Source organism: Cottoperca gobio, chromosome 6 (genome assembly GCF_900634415.1).
Source record: "Cottoperca gobio chromosome 6, fCotGob3.1, whole genome shotgun sequence".
Classification (NCBI taxonomy): Eukaryota; Metazoa; Chordata; class Actinopteri; order Perciformes; family Bovichtidae; genus Cottoperca; species Cottoperca gobio.
Window position 1 is genome coordinate 25,884,609 of NC_041360.1, and position 19,276 is coordinate 25,903,884.

Sequence of the window (19,276 nt, forward strand, 5' to 3'; positions counted from 1 at the left end):
ATCTTGAGTCAAGTGGAAAGTCTTTATTTATTTATATGTTCGAATATTTAGAATTATTACTAAAATATTTCCTGTACAATTCTTTTTTATATTCATAATTTCTGCAGTCAGTAAATTAATGCTGCAGTTAATTTTGTAAGCTGATATATTTTCAAGATATTACAGAGGCTTGTGTTGTGGGTACAATATTTATGAAAAATAATAACTCATCATCTGCATATAAATACATTTTGATGTGAATTTGTGAGTTTTATTGTGTAATTATTTCTGGGATAATTATTAAAGAAAAAAACTTTTTGGATGTCTTATGTGTCCTGGGGACATGTACGTGCACGCCATTAATAGACAGGTACTACTATTACTAGGACTATATAACTTTAAATATAATATAAACTTAGACTGCCACAGACATTCATTAAAGCATTTTGGATAATTATTTTACCTCAGGATGTAGAGAAACAGGTTTATTTTCAGGTACAACAATTACTGTGGGTTTATTATATAGGAAATGTTTGTAAATCTATCTTCAAATGCCATGTTGTGCATGTGTACCTAAGATACAAATATTCAGTCATATAATAACTATTATATTGAAATTTCTTTCCATGTTTTTAGGTACCAAAACTCATCTTCCTCTGATATTAATGTGTGATCTACATCTTGATATATTATATGGATAATGATACCCGATCCACCTGGTATTAATAAGCGCTCTCCGTATCCAAATTCTTCCTGCTTTTTAATCAGATTTTAATATATAAATTTGGGCTTGCTTAAGAAAGCACAAGAGGCAGAGTTAGATGATCTTTCAGACTTGCTGTTGATACAAGCATGACCATCTCCAGATGTGGTCCTGCGTGCATTTCTGTCTCAACATGCGCTTTAACTCATCTAGATAATGTTTTAAAATAAAGGTTGCATGTCAGGTTTCCATCCAAATGAAATGCAAATTTTAACTGAATTTTCTGAAAATGAGCAAAAGAACCTCCTACTGGATATACTGATTAACAGGAAAAAAAGTCTACCAAAATCAGACCTCCGGAAATGGGTTAAAACTGGGTAATTTCCAAGATGGCCGCCGCCGGGCTTCAAAATCACTAAAACAGCTATAACGTCTTCAATAATTGTGATAGAAACATAATTATTGGTTCTAGTCCATGGTTTTAAGGGGTGGGCAATCCACTAGTGTCATTTAATTTCAGATCTGGGCAGTATTTAACCTGAAATCCAAGATGGCGGCAAAATATTTCGGGCGTAAAATCAATAAATTGCCCATATATAATATATCCCCTATCATCAGTGCTGCACCAGAGAATAGCCATTTGAAGGGGATCGTACTTAGGCTGGGTACTTCTCATACGTTCATGAATCTACTTGGAGCAATAGGCACGTTGATGGCGGGTACAGGACTCAAAAACATCCTGGAACTGGTGTACGGTGAAAATGCTGTAGTAAATCTGTTCAGAGAGAATGTATTCGTTCTTGTTGAAGGGTGACATCTCCCTTGAAAGTCTTGAAGCATCAGCTGCAATTGTACAGATCACTGAATACATTTTCTCGATCTCATCGACTTGGATCGCAAACTCAGGATTGTCATCCACTACAGATGCCACAATCATTTGATGCAGACACTTGTCCACCAGTAGATGGCCACGGAATGCCCTCTGAACAGATTTTCCTAATTCGCCAATCAGTTGCTATTAAACCATTTCAGAAAAAGAGTGCGCAAATAGATGACGTAATTAAAAAGGACAGAAAACATGATGGAAATATGTTTATGATCATTTCACGTGCTGATTTGAGGAAGGTTAAAATCTCCTCATCGCTCCTCACAGATCTAATATGTTTGTCTCTTCGGTGGATGTTTAAGTCCCATTCATGTCATTTAATATTTCTTTTCCAATTGCATTTTCTTGCTTTTGTCAATACACCAAGTTTCCCACCTCAGCCAAAAGGTAAATTGCGATAATCTTCGTATTTACAGATTTTCTTTTATATACAAATTGAAAGATGCACATAAAAACAGGTGAATGGAATTCAGAGTATACGATTGTTTCCAACAGCACGGACGAAGATACAGATGGATTCTGTAGAAATTATTTTGTATATTTCAAACCTACTTATTTTAATATTCCGCCTGCCAGCAGCAGATCTGAGGACGGTCAATCTAGAAGTGCTGAGTCAGGGGGCAACTAGCTTTAAACTGCCCTGGAGTCAGCACTGGATATGATAAGACCTGGATGACTGAAAGTCTTTATAGACGTCTGAGGATGCTTTGAGACAAATACAACAGCTAAAGGTAAGATTGTCCTCAAATGTCCTCAAATGAGTTACTAAACACACTGACCACGTAAAGTACTTCATAAAACCTTTTTTAATGACAAAGATATCCGTGTTTCCATATTAAATATGATTACAGCTGTATATATAGAGCTTCATACAGAACATCAGTAACATGTTTGTCCCTCTAACATCAGCTGTAATCTCTTGTGTGTCTTTTACAGGTCGGTGGACCAGTTGTTGTAGACGGACGGACACATGTACTGTTTCAGCAGCAGGTTCACCTTCTCCACGTCTCCTCCCACCCCGCTGTGGACAAAAACACAGACAGTTAAACATTGCTGGAAAGGAAAAAAAAGGTATTTCTAACATGTTTATCTTATTATTACAACTTACCAACTGATATTGTTTTACAATAAGAACAAACATGTTTTGTTTAACAGGATAAATTGCTGTTAGAAAAGGAAACTTTCATTTGTTTCTCATTTTTATAACACATACAGTGTTGGGGGCTTTCATTAACCCCAGAACTACATCCTTATACGTTTCTCCTGTTTTATAACTGCATATCATCATATCTTAGTAAGAAGCCTCCCTGTTTTCTGATCGGCTATGGTTTAGTTTGTTGTTGCTGCAAGCTCAATAGTTCCTTCGTCAATAATTTCTACATTGCTGATTTTTTCAATCGCCTGACATTGATAAAAGCCGAGCAGCTCAAGTGCAGACTGCTGTTATAATGTGTCTGAGGTGTCGCACCTCTTTTTGGCGCCTTGCATGCGGCGCAGGAAGGCGCAGGTGGAGCTGTGTTTGGCTTTAGATCGCAGGAACTCTGCGTATCTGTTGGAGAACTCGATGTCTCCCAGCTGCCTCCTGCGGTCCAGTCCTGCAGACAGCAGCTGCCTGAAACACAATCGCAACAATAATCGTGTCGCTTTTGATGCACCTGCACAATTTAGATGTGTTGATGGTTTTGATTTCATACTTTTATGATGGTTTTTCTATCAATACAAGACAATATACAGTATCTACTAGACTTGCATTAACCATGTACAGATTTATTACACGATAGAGGTAAAAAAGAACTCCAACAACATGATTCAGAATATAATGTAACACTGAAAGTGGGTTTGAAAAACAAAGTTAAACTAAAATGACATCAGAAACACATCATTGACATGTCACCTTTTAAGTTGATATCGTGAACTTGTTAGCAAACAGTTGCTTATTTACAAATCCAGCACACAGAGAAACATGATCATTCATTAGGAGTCATGCTTGTGTCCAATATGCTCTGTCTTTTTGCTCCTGAGGGAAATATCTGTCTCTTCAGCAGCTAAATGCTCCTCTATGTTCACCAGCAGGTCGTGTGCAGTGGCCTTTTTACAGCTTTTTTATCTGGAAACGACACTATGAGAGCGGTAAGAGTGAACCAGAACATGACAGTTGTGGGCCGGACTGATAAACAATGAGCTGAAACTCACTGTAGAGATACGTCAAGTTGAGGAGCGCTGCAGATTCAGGTAATTCTCTGTCATCACTACAAACAACCTCTTTAACATTGTCATTTCATACGTTGTTATTATAAAAATATCAATTCTAGCTGCTTTAAGGGACACATTAAACCTTGACTCTGTGGCATGTGTGCCTTATAAAAGCCACAAGCTCCACAGAGAACTGCAGAATGATTTATTTTTTCTTTTGGTGTAAACTCACCTGAGTCTGTCCTCGAGCAGAGCGTCAGCAGAGCTCATCCCCGACAGAGACCATGGTGCGTTCAGGTGGCTAATCTGAGTCAGGAAACTCTCCATCTCATCTTCATCCCTGAGGTCACATGACAGGAAGACACATATTTAAACAAACTTAAAAAATATAAGAAAATATGAAACTTTTGTTCCCAGAACAGAATAAAAAGACAATTTCTCTGTAATTGCGAACAGAAACAGAAAAATCTGACATGAAAGAAGATGATAATTGTGTTATCATATAGTGCGTTATCATATTCAGAGGAATCAGGGAGCGATTTCTTTGCTAGATGGTTTGTAGTTTTCCAGGTGATAGTACCTGACAGGAAGTGATGTGGTGAGGTGGAGGAGGGCCAACAGCAGGAAGACCTGAGTCACACTGATGGAGGCCATTATGAGGATGATGAAGATGAAGATCCTGAGGAAACAAAAATATTTTTCAAACCTCAAAACAGAAAAAAGCATCCTTTGTCCTGGATATCTAAATACATTTAGATTTTATTAACATTCTCTTTCTTTCTGGTTTCAACACAACAATGCCCCCATGCACAAAGCCCATAAAGAAATGGTTTTCCCAGTTTGGTGTGGAAACATTTACTGAAGATAATCCACAAATGTATTGTAAGGAGTTTCATGTAGGAACTATTTTATTTCTACCGTATCACTGCGCAGAAGGAAGCGTGCTCATGGACGAGCTGCAGCCTCTCGTCCATGAGTAGATACACGCTTCCTTCTAAATAAATAGCACCACAGGTATTTTTGAGGGAACTGTCCCTTTAACATTTTGATAATCAACCTGGAAGTTTACAAAAATATCCAAAATGTACAAACACTTCTACATGTAAATTAAAAAACCAGCAGAAATATTAATAATGTGAACATATTTGTGATCTAAACTAATGTTAAATAAAAGTGATTCATGTCCTGCAGCCTGAAGAGACAAACCAACTGTGATACATTAAAATTAAACCATATTTAGCTTTTATATTATAATTATTTTATTATATATATAACATGTCTAAAAAGTAGTTTAACAGCTTAATCTTCTCAAAACGAGCCTTTTCTCAGTGAAGCACGGCTGCAAAGTGTCCAGTGGATGAGACTCACCTGGACAGACGCTCAGAGATCAGACCTGCAGACGGGGCGTTCAGGTCCCAGTTGCCTCCTTTTGTACCCGCTCGGGTATCGACCCTCCGACAGACTTCCCTCTGACTTTATTGCTCTGATTATTTACCGTGTCAACACGTTGACTTGAAAACCAGATTTTCCTGTTTGTTTGCTTCCTGAAATCTTAATGAAATTATTGGATCCGACTTCCTTAACGAGCTCTAATCACCTGCGAGAGCTGCCGGCTGTTTGCTCTCATGAAATCATTCTCACATCGATGCAGAGGATTGATCCACAAACACATGTTTCTATCTTTTTATTACTCTGACTTGAGCTGCTGTTTGCTCTGTTCACACACAATAACGTCATACGAGTCACATTTTTAATAATATGCACTTTAATTTGTGATACTTTCACTACATTTAGCTGATAATACTTTTGCTTAAGTATGATTTCTAATGGACTTGCACTTGTAGTGGAGTATTTGTTTTTACATTGTTGTACTTTTCTTACTTCTTCCACCATCAAGATCGTTTTTTAAAGCAATAAAAGCTAAATGTTTTCTGGCTCCAGCCGACAAACACAGTAGAAATACTCACCTGTAGTACTTCTGATCAACTGAGTATCTTTTGGCTAGACAAAGAATAAAAAAGAGACATTGAAAATAAGAATCTGTAGATTTATCAACCAAAGATAGCTGCAGCTACCAAAAGAAATTACATTTAAATAACTCTAAAGTCTAAAACCGCTTAAGGGTGATCGTGAACGCTGGACTGTGAGGGAAAAGTCCAAAGTTTCCACAAATATGTCCGACACATATCCTCTTTGTAAACTCTAAAATCGGCAAAATGGCCGAATCATTGTGATATCGTTATCGTTTGAAAAGGACACAAAAAGTCAAGAACACTTTTTCATACAAAACAATCATTAAAGAATTAAAGAATAAAATCATGAATTGTGTACACGGAAGATTTGAATGTTTTTATTCCTGATCTTGAAACAGCTACAGCAGGTAAAGATGAGTCACAGCTCAGATTACAGCTCGAGGTCGACGGATTCACTTCATCAAACTAGTTTTCACCATCAAATTAAACGACGTGTGGAAAATAAAATAAAAACATTCCCGGTTAGTTAGAGAGGTTTCAAGCTAAAGGTCATTTCAAGAGTTTCACAACTCTGGGAAGTTGATTTTCACATTTTCAGAGATAAATAATCAGAATAATAATTAGGATTAATTAATATTAAATTATCTTTATTTGTCTTTCTATTTAAAACATTCAGAATTTATAAATCTGAACTGATGATTTGAAGGTTTTTGCTGTTAAATAAACTAAAGTTTAAAAGATAAAGTATAAAATCACCAGGATGTTCCTCATCCACGGGGCCCAGAGAGCAAGTGCACTAGCGTTAGATTTGTAAACGCCACATTAGCTAGTAGCAAGCAAGCTAGCTATTCTGGCTAGACAAGTTAGCTACTGCCTGTTAGCAACTGAGCTAGCTATGTGGGCTATTATAGCTGGCTAGGGCTTGCTCCGGGCTAAATAGCATGTTAGCGGTTAGCTCATCAGCTACAGTAGCTTCTCGCCAAGTATTTACTTGTTTCAGGAAAACACGCTGCCAGTTTCTGGTTTGCACTAAATCTAAAGTATTAAACACGTTGAATATGCTGAATGTAAATAAACATTTGTATCTTCTCCCGATTAAAAACCCCCCTCAGTCATCAGTCGACCTCTGTGTGCACATGATCAACACATTTGGTTTGTTGTCGTATGAAGGTTTTACAGGAAACTTTGATTGTACATCAAAACAACGTTAGGAGACAAATGAACATCAGAGCGACGGCCGAGCTACAAGGTCTTCACAGGTTCCTCTGAACAGCATATTCAGTCTGATCAGGGTCAAGTTGTCTTCCTGTTGTATGTTAGTGGAGCGTCATGCTGCTGTCCTCCCTCCGTCAGGACCAACACATTCAGGTCTGATTTACTGTCCCCTCAGGATCCAGACTTTTTATTGAAAATGAATGCGTTCACGCAGAGTTCTGGTAGCTTTTCCACGAGTACTTTTTTTTGATTGGGGCCAAGATTTTGGACCTGTGAAGACCTCTAGGCTGAGCTACGACAGTCAGACAGCTACATCATTAAACCCCGGCTGGTGTTTGGTCAGATTATTGGGATCAAGAGAAAGCTGATTGGCTGGTTTTGGAGCACCGTGAGCTGCTACTGGTTCTCTCCTTCATCCGAGTCCAGCTCGACGTCAGCAGAGAGGAAACAGGATTGCTTGTCAACAAACAAACAAAAAAACAGCATCTACAGTCCGACAGTCCAGTGCCGATACTTCCTGTCTTAAAGTTAAAACTGTTTCTTTAGTTGTAGGTGAATTCATCTTTGTGGAAGGCTCAGAAGTCCTTCTGCAGATCATTAACTTGAGATTTTACAAAAATAAACCGCACCGAGAGTAAATTGAAGTTACAGCTACATCTTCAGCTCATTTGAAGACAGAATATTTGCACAGTTTGAAACATTGGTGTCACAGAAGTCCTTCTGCAGATCATTTACTGTCACTCCTGTGTTCGCTCAGTTTACTTGCATATCGAGCAGAAATGGAAGATTAAAATCACACGAACAGCTGGACTGAAACAAAATCTTGACTAAAATTAAAATGAGACATTGCTGGGAATTAAAGTCTGCAAAAATACACTTTCATAGTTACGATTGAGCTCAGGTTGGGTGGAGACAAATCTCATGGACTTGTTTGAGAAGCAATTAATCTCCTGTATGTAAGTAGTGACCATGTGCGGGGGATTTACCTTCTACTCTTCAAGAATGTGGCTCAACCCCCGACCCTGAATGATCAAATGACCGGCAGGTGTCTGGCATCCTTAAATAAATGTAACACATAATCCAAAATCCAAAACTATTTAAAAGTGCAAATCAGATAACATTTCTGTAACAATTTCAGATCTATTCATGAACTGAAGAACAACTAGAAGTCTCAGTCTGTTCGAGACAAATCATCCACATGACAAAGACAAGTCCGAGATGATAGAACAAATGTCTGGAGACCACATTTGATTATCACTACAGCCCTAATAAAGAAGGAAAAATACAATAACTAATACAAATAGATCTAGACATTCGTCAACACACTATCTGAGTCCGAGTCAAAACTCCCACAAGACAGAGAGAAGACCGTGACGAGTCCGAGATAGAAGAGACGAGTTCTCTTGGGTCTCGAGTGCTCCAGCAAATCAAAGAATGTGAGAAAATCACAAATACAAAATATGCATTCGATCAACAAGTTACTGAAGTTTCGTCCTCGAATGTCTCAGTCTGAGTTTAAGTGATCAAGTGGAAACATCTGGACTCGAGTCTGTAACGGGCGGCAGCCGACAGGAGTCCGAGTCACAACACCAACAACACGTCAAGAGTCACAACGTCCACGAGAGCTGCAACGATTAGTCGACTAATCGATTAGTAGATTAACAGAAAAAAACTGTTTTGATCATCGATTAATCGTTTATGATGCTGTCAGATATGAAGACTTCCTGCGTTTCTCTCTTTAATATCTTATTATCTTATCTTATTAAATCTCTCACAAATCAAGACATTTAAATTAACAAACCAAACCATCAATCTAGGAAATAATTGGCAGATTAATCGATAATGAAAACAATCGTTAGATGCAGCCCAAAAGTCTTCGTCGAATCAGCCACAAGAATGAGACACGTCCGAGTGAAGACGGCCACGAGACGAGACGAGTGCAAGTCAAAGCAACACAAACGCACCAGACCTTTGAGAACTGTCGCTCCGGAGGCAGTGACACGCCGGGCGCTTTGAAACACACACGTTACGGTTACAGGCAACGTTTGTAACGAAGGTAACGAAGCCAAAGAAATATGATAAACAAGGCAGCGCTCAGTTTTAGATATTAACAGTCAGACACCCGTCACTCCGGACACAAACAGAATGTGAGGGTGAAGCTTTTCTTCACCACCTTTAAATGTAATTACTTCCCGTCTGTGAGGAATCTTGAACTTTGAGAGGCAGAAAGTAAAGTGTCGTGTCCTTCCTTACTGCTAATCTTTGTCGAGTAACAGCTCAACTCGGTCACATGATGGCGGCAGCAGCAGCAGTGACGCAGGCTGCAAACAGAGACCACTCCAGTGTGTGACAGGTAATGACGGGGCTGACGGTCTATATTGCACAGGGGCTGGTTAGATCCTCAAACACCGTCGGTTCTTCGATCCCTCGAGCAAACAGCCTGATCAAATTGCTTTGCACTCTGAGAAAAGAGAAAAGCAGAAGGTTAACTAATAGATATCACCATGAGTAGATCACTTACAGCAAGACACGTGTCTCTTGTATTAAGAGTTTTCTGAAATGTTGTATAAATATGTAACATCTTGTTAAATATGCCGGAACAGAAATCTGAACATGGTTCAAAGTTCTTATTTAATTGTGTTGCTATATTAGAGCCAGTGGTTTGTACAGATTCTGGATCTGTCTTTGTATCACTCCATAAATCACTAAATCCTGTCAACACACAGAACTTAGTGCATCTCCTGCATGTAGTTAGTGTAGCGTGTATAACATGAGCTGTGAGTGACATGTGAACAAAGCCCTCTGCACAAAGCTTCAGAATATAGAGAGGAATGAAAGTGGAAAGTTTGGTGTATGTAAGTGCTGCTGAAGTGGAGACTTCTGCTGAAGAGTGTGAGAAAAAGCTCCTTTAGAGAAAAGCTCCTTTAAAGATATGTATTGTAACATTCATACATGTTGTACACACTACAGGTGAACAGAGTCATACATATTGTACACACTACAGGTGAACAGAGTCATACATGTTGTACACACTACAGGTGAACAGAGTCATACATGTTGTACACACTACAGGTGAACAGGGTCATACATGTAACTGACAGATATCAGCATGAAGCTTCCCCACTTCATGACTCACATCAACACAACTTTATATTACAAGTGTTTAATATGTACATGAGGCGTTATGTAATGTAGCTGTTGAGAGTTTAGGAGAAATCTACAGATCTCTACAGCCTCCCGGCGGGTCGTGGTACCTGACGTCGATGGCCGTGTGGGTCAGTATCTCGCCGTCGCAGTTCCAGCTGCTGTAGGCGGGGGCACAGCCACAAGCCGGGTGGTCTCGGCATATCTGGCTGAAGATCTGGTGTTTGCCGTTCTCCCGCAAGTCCAGGTCCGAGTCGCTCTGGCAGTGACGGGGCGTGAAGCAGAAACGCCTTACCCGGTGGACCTCAACAAAGTTCAGGTCAAACTGCAGCAGACGGAACAAGATAAGAAGAAGGAGACAGTCATGAGCGATACTCCACTCAGAATATCACAACGTGCAGAGTTCAATACGAGTCATGTAAACAGCATATTCTGATTGGATATAGTTAGGTCTTATTCAGAAAGTAGCATGTGGGATATGCAGATAATATTCTTTCTTTGGACATGGATACATCCCAATCGGGATATGCGTCTTAATTGGGTATTTTATCACGATTTGCGAAATGCAGCTTTTTGTTTACGGCCACCTCTGTGTGTTGTACACAAACAGTAACAGTAGTACTGTTTTCTGCAGCAGGAATCAGAGTGTTTAGTTTGTCCAATGAGAACTCAGGTTTTCTGTGTTTCCACCAAGAAAACCAAAAGATTCAGTCTTTTTATTGTTATTATGTGGAATAACCATAAACCAGAATGCTGATTTGTTACCTGGTCGTCTTTGCTGGTGTGTCGTAGTAGGTGTCTGAGGAAGTCAAAGCGGGAACATTTTCGGACCAGGATGAGGTCAGTGGTGCCGTCAGACAGGTGAGCTGCAGGCGAGAGGCCTTTGGGGCTGCGAGGACAAGCACAGCTCATACTGGCAGCATTTATAGCCAAGAACTTCCCTCGGATCGTCCTCCACTCGCCTTCACTTTCTAAAACCAAAAACACCCAAAAGACAGATTTGACCCTTTTTGCTGTTGCTGCTGTCAAACTCCAAAAGATGTGATGAGATGTGTGATGTGATCCTCTGGTCCATTGATGTGCTGCGCCGTGCTGTGACGTCATCTGGTCCTTTGGTCTTCCGGCCCTCTGGTCTTCCGGCCCTTTGGTCTTCCGGCCCTTTGGTCTTCCGGCCCTCTGGTCTTCCGGCCCTCCGGTCTTCCGGCCCTCCGGTCTTCCGGCCCTCCGGCCCTCTGGTCTTCCGGCCCTTTGGTCTTCCGGCCCTTTGGTCTTCCGGCCCTCCGGTCTTCCGGCCCTCCGGTCTTCCGGCCCTCCGGTCTTCCGGCCCTCCGGTCTTCCGGCCCTCCGGTCTTCCGGCCCTCTGGTCTTCCGGCCCTTTGGTCTTCCGGCCCTTTGGTCTTCCGGCCCTCTGGTCTTCCGGCCCTCTGGTCCTCTGGTCTTTTGGTCTTCCGGTCTTCTGGTCTTCCGGCCCTCTGGTCTTCCGGCCCTTTGGTCTTCCGGCCCTCTGGTCTTCCGGCCCTTTGGTCTTCCGGCCCTTTGGTCTTCCGGCCCTTTGGTCTTCCGGCCCTCTGGTCTTCTGGCCCTTTGGTCTTCCGGCCCTTTGGTCTTCCGGCCCTCTGGTCTTCTAGCCCTTTGGTCTTCTAGCCCTTTGGTCTTCCGGCCCTTTGGTCTTCTGGCCCTTTGGTCCTCTCGTCCTTTGGTCCTCTGGTCCTCTGGTCCTCTGGTCTTCTGGTCTTCTGGTCTTCTGGTCATCCGGTCCTTTGGTCCTTTGGTCCTCTGGTCCTCCGGTCTTCTGGTCCTTAGGTCTTCTGGTCCTTAGGTCTTCTGGTCCTCTGGTCATTTGGTCTTCTGGCCCTTAGGTCTTCTGGTCCTTAGGTCTTCTGGTCCTCTGGTCATTTGGTCTTCTGGTCCTTAGGTCTTCTGGTCCTTAGGTCTTCTGGTCCTTAGGTCTTCTGGTCCTTAGGTCTTCTGGTCCTTAGGTCTTCTGGTCCTTAGGTCTTCTGGTCCTTTGGCCCTTCTGGTCTTCGGTCACCTGATCCTCTGATCCATTGATGTGCTGCGCCGTGCTGTGACGTCTTTTGTGCTGTGACGTCTTTTGTGCTGTGACGTCTTTTGTGCTGTGACGTCTTGTGTGCTGTGACGTCTTGTGTGGTGGGACGTGCTGTGGTGCGATTTCGTGTGTGAGGTCATGTGTGACGTGTGAAGTGACATGGACCACTTGTACAGTATAAATACATTTTAAGATCAAACATATAAATCTGAATCTCTTTAGGTGGTTTGACTGTTTTAGAAGCTCTGAATGAAGATTTGTTCGACTCACCGCTTTCTGATGCTTCATCCATCTCGTACCTCTCAGCTTTCTCTGAAAGTTGCTTCCCGTTGTGTTGACAAACAACACAGCTGGAAATGTAGACACACAGATGTTATGTTATAACAACTATCAGATCACATTAACAGAAAACAACAGTTTCAGTCACTAAACTCATGTCAGATCAGCTGAACCCAAGACTCAAGTGTTAACTTGTTTTTGATTTTTAAAATCAAAAACACATTTTCACATCTAGAAAGCATCTCTCTCACCCGGATCGACACCTGGCGGCGTCCCGTGGCGTTCCCATGATGCCTCTGGCCGGCAGGTAGGACACTGCTCCTTCATAGTAATGATGAGTCAGGAACATCTTCACACCTGCAGGAGTCACAGCGTCATGGAGGTAAATAAAATGGGACGTCTGTTTATATACGACAGTTATACTTGTTCTAATACTCTTCCACCACAATCACATCTGCTGGCTTAGTGGCTCGATTTACAGTTGACAACATGTAACTGTATTATTCAAAATTGAACATCACTCAGTGTAATACCGCAGTTTAAAACTACTCAATTACAAGTAAAAGTGCTACATACAAAAGTTTCACGTAGATTTGCTACGAGGAACTTTCCTTTTGTGTTGGTTTTGGCGCCCCCTGTGGGCAAAAGCGGACATTCCAAGCACCAGAGTCCCTTGAGAAAACCTCTCATTTTACTGCAGCGGAGTCTGACAGTCTGCTCTGCTAAGTCTTGGTTCTGGTTATCCCATGCCCCCCCCCCCTTCCCTCCAGCAGGCCCAGCAATACGGCCTGCGCCTCCAGCAGCGTGGTGTTGGTGTTGGCTCCACACAGGGACCGCCCCCCTCTGGAGTCTGAGCTGAAGCAGCCTCTGGTGCACCTGCATGATTTTGCCTGAATCGGACCCATTGGCACCGATGACACAGAATATACTACAATATTATACAATCCTATAAAGTAATTGCCAATCTTCTCGCTGATGGTCTCATTTACTTACATACAGAGTCATCAGTATTACATAGGGACTGTTTTATAACCAGGTCAAAGTTTCAGCAACAAAATGTAATTAAAGTAGATTGTAAACTTAAAGCTTAACTTATAAACGTATTAAACTATTGTATTGTCGGATCAATATTATTGATTATTTTAAAAAGTAAGCTGTAGGCTACTTTGTTGTTGGTCACGGTGAAGATATACTTCATACTTTTGGTAGTTTAATGTGTAACGATGAGGATGAGGATGATACTTTATTGGCAGATCAAGTCTGAAATGTTTCCTGCATCACAGCAACATCAACATATTAAAGCCTCTAACGATGGATCTTATTTTATAAACTGATGTTTTGCTTGTAAAATCTGAAAAGTAAGTTCTTAAATAAAGGCAGTGAAGGAGCATAACATGGAAGGTTAAGACTTGTTTCTACCTGAGAGGTCGTATCTGGCCGGGCCCATCCATCGCTTCCTCTCACTGTCAGTCAGCACGTCGCCGTAGAAACCGTATCCCAGCAGGGAGACGGAGTATCGTAGGAAGATGTTGTTGTGGTGAACGGAGCAGACGTCCATCGGCTGAGAGTCTCCTGAACACACACACACACACACACACACACACACACACACACACACACACACACACACACACACACACACACACACACACACACACACACACACACACAAAGCCAGGAAACAGGGCAGTTCAGAGCGTAAAGGTGGTTCAACACACTGGATTTGCATCTTTACTGAATTATTAAACAAAGTTTCTTATCCATTTTGGGTATTTCACTCATATATTGGTGTATTATTTTAATGTGTAATTGTTTTTGCCTAAATGTTTAAATCCACCAAGTAAAGAACTTTGTTTTTCAACAGGTGCACCTTCAGAGGCTTTTATGTGAACACTAGATGGCAGCATGAGACCACGGAAAGCAAAGTAATGTGATATTAATGTATTTTATTACATTTTGTGGGACTGTGTTGGAGGACACACTGGATTGTATTTCATATTTAATAGTTCACATCCAGGATTGTTGCACCACATTTGGAGAATGCATTGGTGAGATAATGATATAGATCTTTTATAGATTGGAGTTTTGCATATGAGGTGAACTGGATCATGTTAGTGTCGTGACACCATGTGACTGACCCACAATGATGTGCAGCGCAGAGGTCACGGGGTCGTTGGTGCCCACAGTGGCGAAGCAGATACAGTCTGTAGAACCTGAAACAAACAAAAACATTGTGTGAAGAGGAGGACGGATGTTTCTGACGACCGCAAATATTCTGATTATGTTCATAAACGTTGCCTGTTTGAATACAAATATTTGAAGTGTGTGTGTGTGTGTGTGTGTGTGTGTGTGTGTGTGTGTGTGTGTGTGTGTGTAGAGCACTTAAGCAGAACAGAAAACACAGAAGGAAACCAACAAACAAAAAAACAGAACAAACTGAGAAACTAGGCCACAAGCAGTACCTGCATTTATACCCCGGTAACAGAGAATCCTGCTCTCTGATTGGCTGTCAGCTGTCTATTAAAATAACATTGGTGTACACCTCAAACATAGTTCACGTCAGCAGTTTAACCTCCGTTCTGAATCAGAGTCCGAGTGTTTGTCAGGGAACATGCAGAGTATGTTTTATTAAAAGTAACATAACTTTATTTATACATCATGTAGAGACAGGCTTTCACACAGCGTCTCATCCGTGTCTGATTTCAGCCTCGGGACCTGTGATTCATGTCATTTGTGGGAAATGAACAGTTTAGATTGAATAATGAAAGGATTGATGTCTCTGTGATTCACTGTGTTTAAATTGTAAAGTCGCCTGCCTCCCTCATCATGAGGTCAGCCTTGTTTCACTGATGGTATGTAAGGAAAGAGAACAACCGCATCTTCTCTCCACGCTGCAGGAAGTGAAGACGACTAGCAACGCTCAATATTTAAGAAGAATTCCTCTCGCTGCCCACATTTCCATTCTCTGTGGATACACTGTCAGAGAAAGCTTTTAAAGGATTATTACATATTTATATGCGTCCGTCTGTGTCATCATTATTCTATCTTGGACTGAGTCTGAAGAAGTAATGAATAAAATAAGACCACGCAGCGGTCTGGACACCTGCAGAAATCAACTGAGAAGTAAACTGGACTGATGCTGCATTCAGGGGTCTCTACCGGCAAATACATCTTTATGTTTGATCCCATCAGACTTTCTGACCTGCAGGAATGATTCCAATGCGAAGCGAGCAGGGAAGCAGCGCTTCGTCCGCACAGTTTGGATCAACGCCGCCGTCGATCTGCGTCCTCCAGATCAGCCCGTGGATGATCTCACTGAACATGCCGTCCCCTCCGACACACACCACCCTGAGCCGGGGGCAGAGTCAGATGTTATAAAGGGTACCGTTGCTTTTTATTTTTTAGTTTACGGTCACTCAAAGTGTAACACGTCTGCAGGTCACAAGACAGCAGCAGGACAGATGTGTTCTCTGTCGTGCTTTTATTTTGGCCGTATTTTGTGCTCCGGTTTAGTGAAGGAGCTAAACTCTCACCCGTCAAACTTCTTCAGCTCCGCCTCCGTCCTCAGGTGGTCCCGTGCATAATCTGCGTGCTCCGTCGCTGCGACAGGAAACACAGACACCATGTGTGTTAGATGTTTAATCCCCGAGACCAGAAGCCCCAGAACAGGAAGTGAGTGATACGGGACGTACCGATGACGTGCGTGGAGACGCCTGCCTGGGCGAACAGCGGGGCGACCTTCTGCTCGTAGATGCGTTTTCCCTGTCGCTTCCCGCTGTACGGGTTGATGTAGACGAGCAGCTGTTTGGGTCTGCTGGCTGGAGACACATCACAGAGTTACTGAACGTTAGTGTTCACATATTTACAGTTGTTGTTGTCGTTCTTAGTGTGTCAGTGTGTGTTGGTGTGAAATCGTACTGATGGCTGACAGCTGCTCTCTGATGCTGTTGACCCAGCGTTGACACAGCGCCGCCTCTGAACACGTGAAGGTGACTTCAGCACACCGCCAGCGATGCTGCGGACACCTCTCCACGTACAGCACTGACACACGACACACACAGAGGCAACGATTTATAACTGAACAGGGATTTCTGTAGTTATGTTTTTTATAGATGTATTCAGTTCTTCAGCGGCGGTGAAGAAGACATAACGCTCGCCATTCTTAACACTTGCAAGTCCAAAATAAGCCGTGGAGGAACAACTTCAAGACATTTGGATAAACTAACTTAATGAGACACTTCAACAGAGATGTGTTTGAGAGTCAATTGTGAACTTTCCATGCCGTCAATTATAGTTAGTAAGAAAATCAGAATCGGCCAAGAAAATTGCAATCAGTGCATCTCTGGTTTACAGATCTCCAAGTGTGTTTACTGTGTTTCCAGATGTTTCCAGGTGTTTCCAGGTGTTTCCACAGCTGTTTATTGATCTTCCAGTTGTGTTTCAAGGTGCTTTTACAGATTTGTTTCACGATATATATTTTTTACTGTGTTTCCAGGTGTGTGTACAGACGTGTGTACAGGTGTGTGTACAGGTGTGTGTACAGACGTGTGTACAGACGTGTGTACAGACGTGTGTACAGACGTGTGTACAGACGTGTGTACAGGTGTGTGTACAGACGTGTGTGTACAGACGTGTGTGTACAGACGTGTGTGTACAGATGTGTGTTTACCTGTGAAGGCCTGCCTGCAGTCCTTTCCTTCTCTTTCTTTGATCTTTTTCCAGCTGCCATCGTCTCTTCGTTTGCAGATGTTCTCCTCCTCTTCCTCTCTGACAGAGATGATCTCTGACACTGACACACTGTGACACACACCTACACACACAAACACACACACAGACACCCTTAGCATTAGGATCCAGAAGCCACCTCTCGTCAGATATTTCGGAGCCTTTTTGCAGCACGTGAACGCACCATAAGTTTCAAGTTTCACGTAATATTTAATGAAGTGAAACACTGCACACACACACACACACACACACACACACACACACGCACACACACACACACCTGGCCCCACTGCATTGTGGGAGCAAAATATCCTACCTGAGTCTGGGCGACGAGGGAACGAAGGAACACAAAACCCTGCAGGAGAACCACACGGTTACCAAACACCAGAGCAGGCTTCACCCGGGAGACGCTCAACCTCAGTGTTTCCCCGCAGAGAGCTCTTCCACATAAACAGCCTCACGCTTGCACAGGCACGCTACACGTCCGTACAAGACTGAAGCGTTTTAGATAGATTTGAGTGATAATGCATGCGTTTGGGAAGTAGTGACTGGATGCATGAGACTTGTTTTGATATAGTTTGTTCAAACGTGTTTTTACTTATATTCATTAAAACTTCTCTGTTTTGTTCTCAGTGGAGGAATGTCAAAGTCCCTGAATTCACAATTATATATATTTTAATATCATAGCTGACAAATAACCTCATCAGTCTTTAAATATCTTACGTTTCTGAAGGAGTTGATCATTTGATAAATTCACTTGTGTCTCGTTGGTTGTCACCAGATCAAAATCCTGTCCTGCAACATAGGAAACATATCCTGAAGTATTGTCTTCGATTCATTGCTTTGAGCTGAAGATCTAATTAAAACAGTTCCTGCTTTAAAGATTATCATTATTTTTGACATTTTAATTGAATATTATCAACTTTATCTCCTTCCTGGTGGCTTATTACATAATAATACCTCATAAGTTGTTCGTTGATCTATGTTTTATATTCATAATGTGAATGGGCAATGTAACTAAAGTTGTCAAATTAATGTAGTGGAGTAAAAACAATATTTGCCTCTTAATTGTAAAGTTTAAAGTATCATACAATGGAAACATTCAACCACACAATTGTACTTAACTACAATACTGCTTCCACCCCTGCTGTAAGAACTATGACATTATGTTCTTTAGTCCTTCAAACACATATTCTGCTAAATGTTAAATACTGTAAAAACTGTATGGGGTTTGGTTTGTGTTGCTGCCCCCCCCCCCCCCCCTGCCTGCAGCCTCACTGTGACCTCCACATATTGTGTGTCACCCTGGATGCTGTGTGTTATGTAACCGGATGTATCATGTCTCACTTATTGTTGCAGCCCAGACTACATCTGGCTGTTTTCAGTGTATTAATGTGTGTGTTATCTCCAGGTCTAAACACTGTCTGTGTCCACCATGTCCTCCGTGTGTCCTTTGTTTATCACCCAGGACGCCACGGTGTGTTTAAGGCCGACAGACACACAGACAGAGATGTAAAGCTACAAAGATAAACAGACATGTTATCCGGGGAACTTACTGGGTCTGAACGGGTGGTACACCGGGCTGGAGATCCGTCTCTTCCAGGTGAGAAGGGACCGGCTCAGGCTCACATCGTACGCCGAGTTTCTGACGCGCAGCTCGGACAGCAGCAGCAGCCTCCCCGGCCTCTCCATCTGCGTCTGTCCGTCCTGCTCCTGTCCTTCAGCCGGCTGAGGAGGCAGCAGCAGCCCGGGGACAGTTACCTCTGTCCGGGCATGTTCTCTCTGTGTGTCCGGAGAGGCTCCAAACTCCAAAAAGAATATCAAACAGCGGCGCGAGCAGTAACAATGTGTCCGCGTAGCGGATTTCGGCTCGGGATGTTTTCTTTCTGACAGATAGCGGTTTTCACCGGAAGTAGGAGGGGCTTGTTGGTGCGTTCAAGTGCTGCCAGAAAGCTCAGACAATACGAATCTTTTTGTGATTAATTTATATTTTGTGATTAGATAGATAGTTAGATCTATCAAAGAGCTGTCACTAAAATAGAGTATGTTCTAATGGAGGGAATACAAATGTAGAGTGATTAAAAAGTAATTAAAAGCTAAAAACACTGCAAGAATAATGATTTCTATGG

At 42.1% G+C, this 19,276-nt stretch overlaps 1 protein-coding gene across 3 annotated transcripts; it reads right to left on the reverse strand.

Annotated features, from left to right (window-relative positions):
- Positions 1 to 6,084: 6,084 nt before the first annotated feature.
- LOC115009206 (ceramide kinase-like) lies at positions 6,085 to 19,032 on the reverse strand. Of its 3 annotated transcripts, XM_029433060.1 has the most exons (15): positions 18,704 to 19,032; positions 17,871 to 17,942; positions 17,464 to 17,502; positions 17,092 to 17,232; positions 16,341 to 16,463; positions 16,115 to 16,240; positions 15,956 to 16,022; positions 15,625 to 15,770; positions 14,561 to 14,635; positions 13,842 to 13,994; positions 12,674 to 12,779; positions 12,414 to 12,493; positions 10,859 to 11,064; positions 10,204 to 10,418; positions 6,085 to 9,410 (listed from the first exon to the last, which is right to left on the reverse strand). In XM_029433060.1, the coding sequence occupies exons 1-15, from the start codon at positions 18,837 to 18,839 to the stop codon at positions 9,323 to 9,325; spliced, it is 1,773 nt and encodes a 590-aa protein (XP_029288920.1). In that variant the 5' UTR covers positions 18,840 to 19,032; the 3' UTR covers positions 6,085 to 9,322. The 3 variants fall into 3 exon arrangements, with proteins under 3 accessions (XP_029288920.1, XP_029288921.1, XP_029288922.1); XM_029433061.1 differs by lacking the exon at positions 17,464 to 17,502; XM_029433062.1 differs by lacking the exons at positions 17,464 to 17,502; positions 17,871 to 17,942.
- Positions 19,033 to 19,276: the final 244 nt, after the last annotated feature.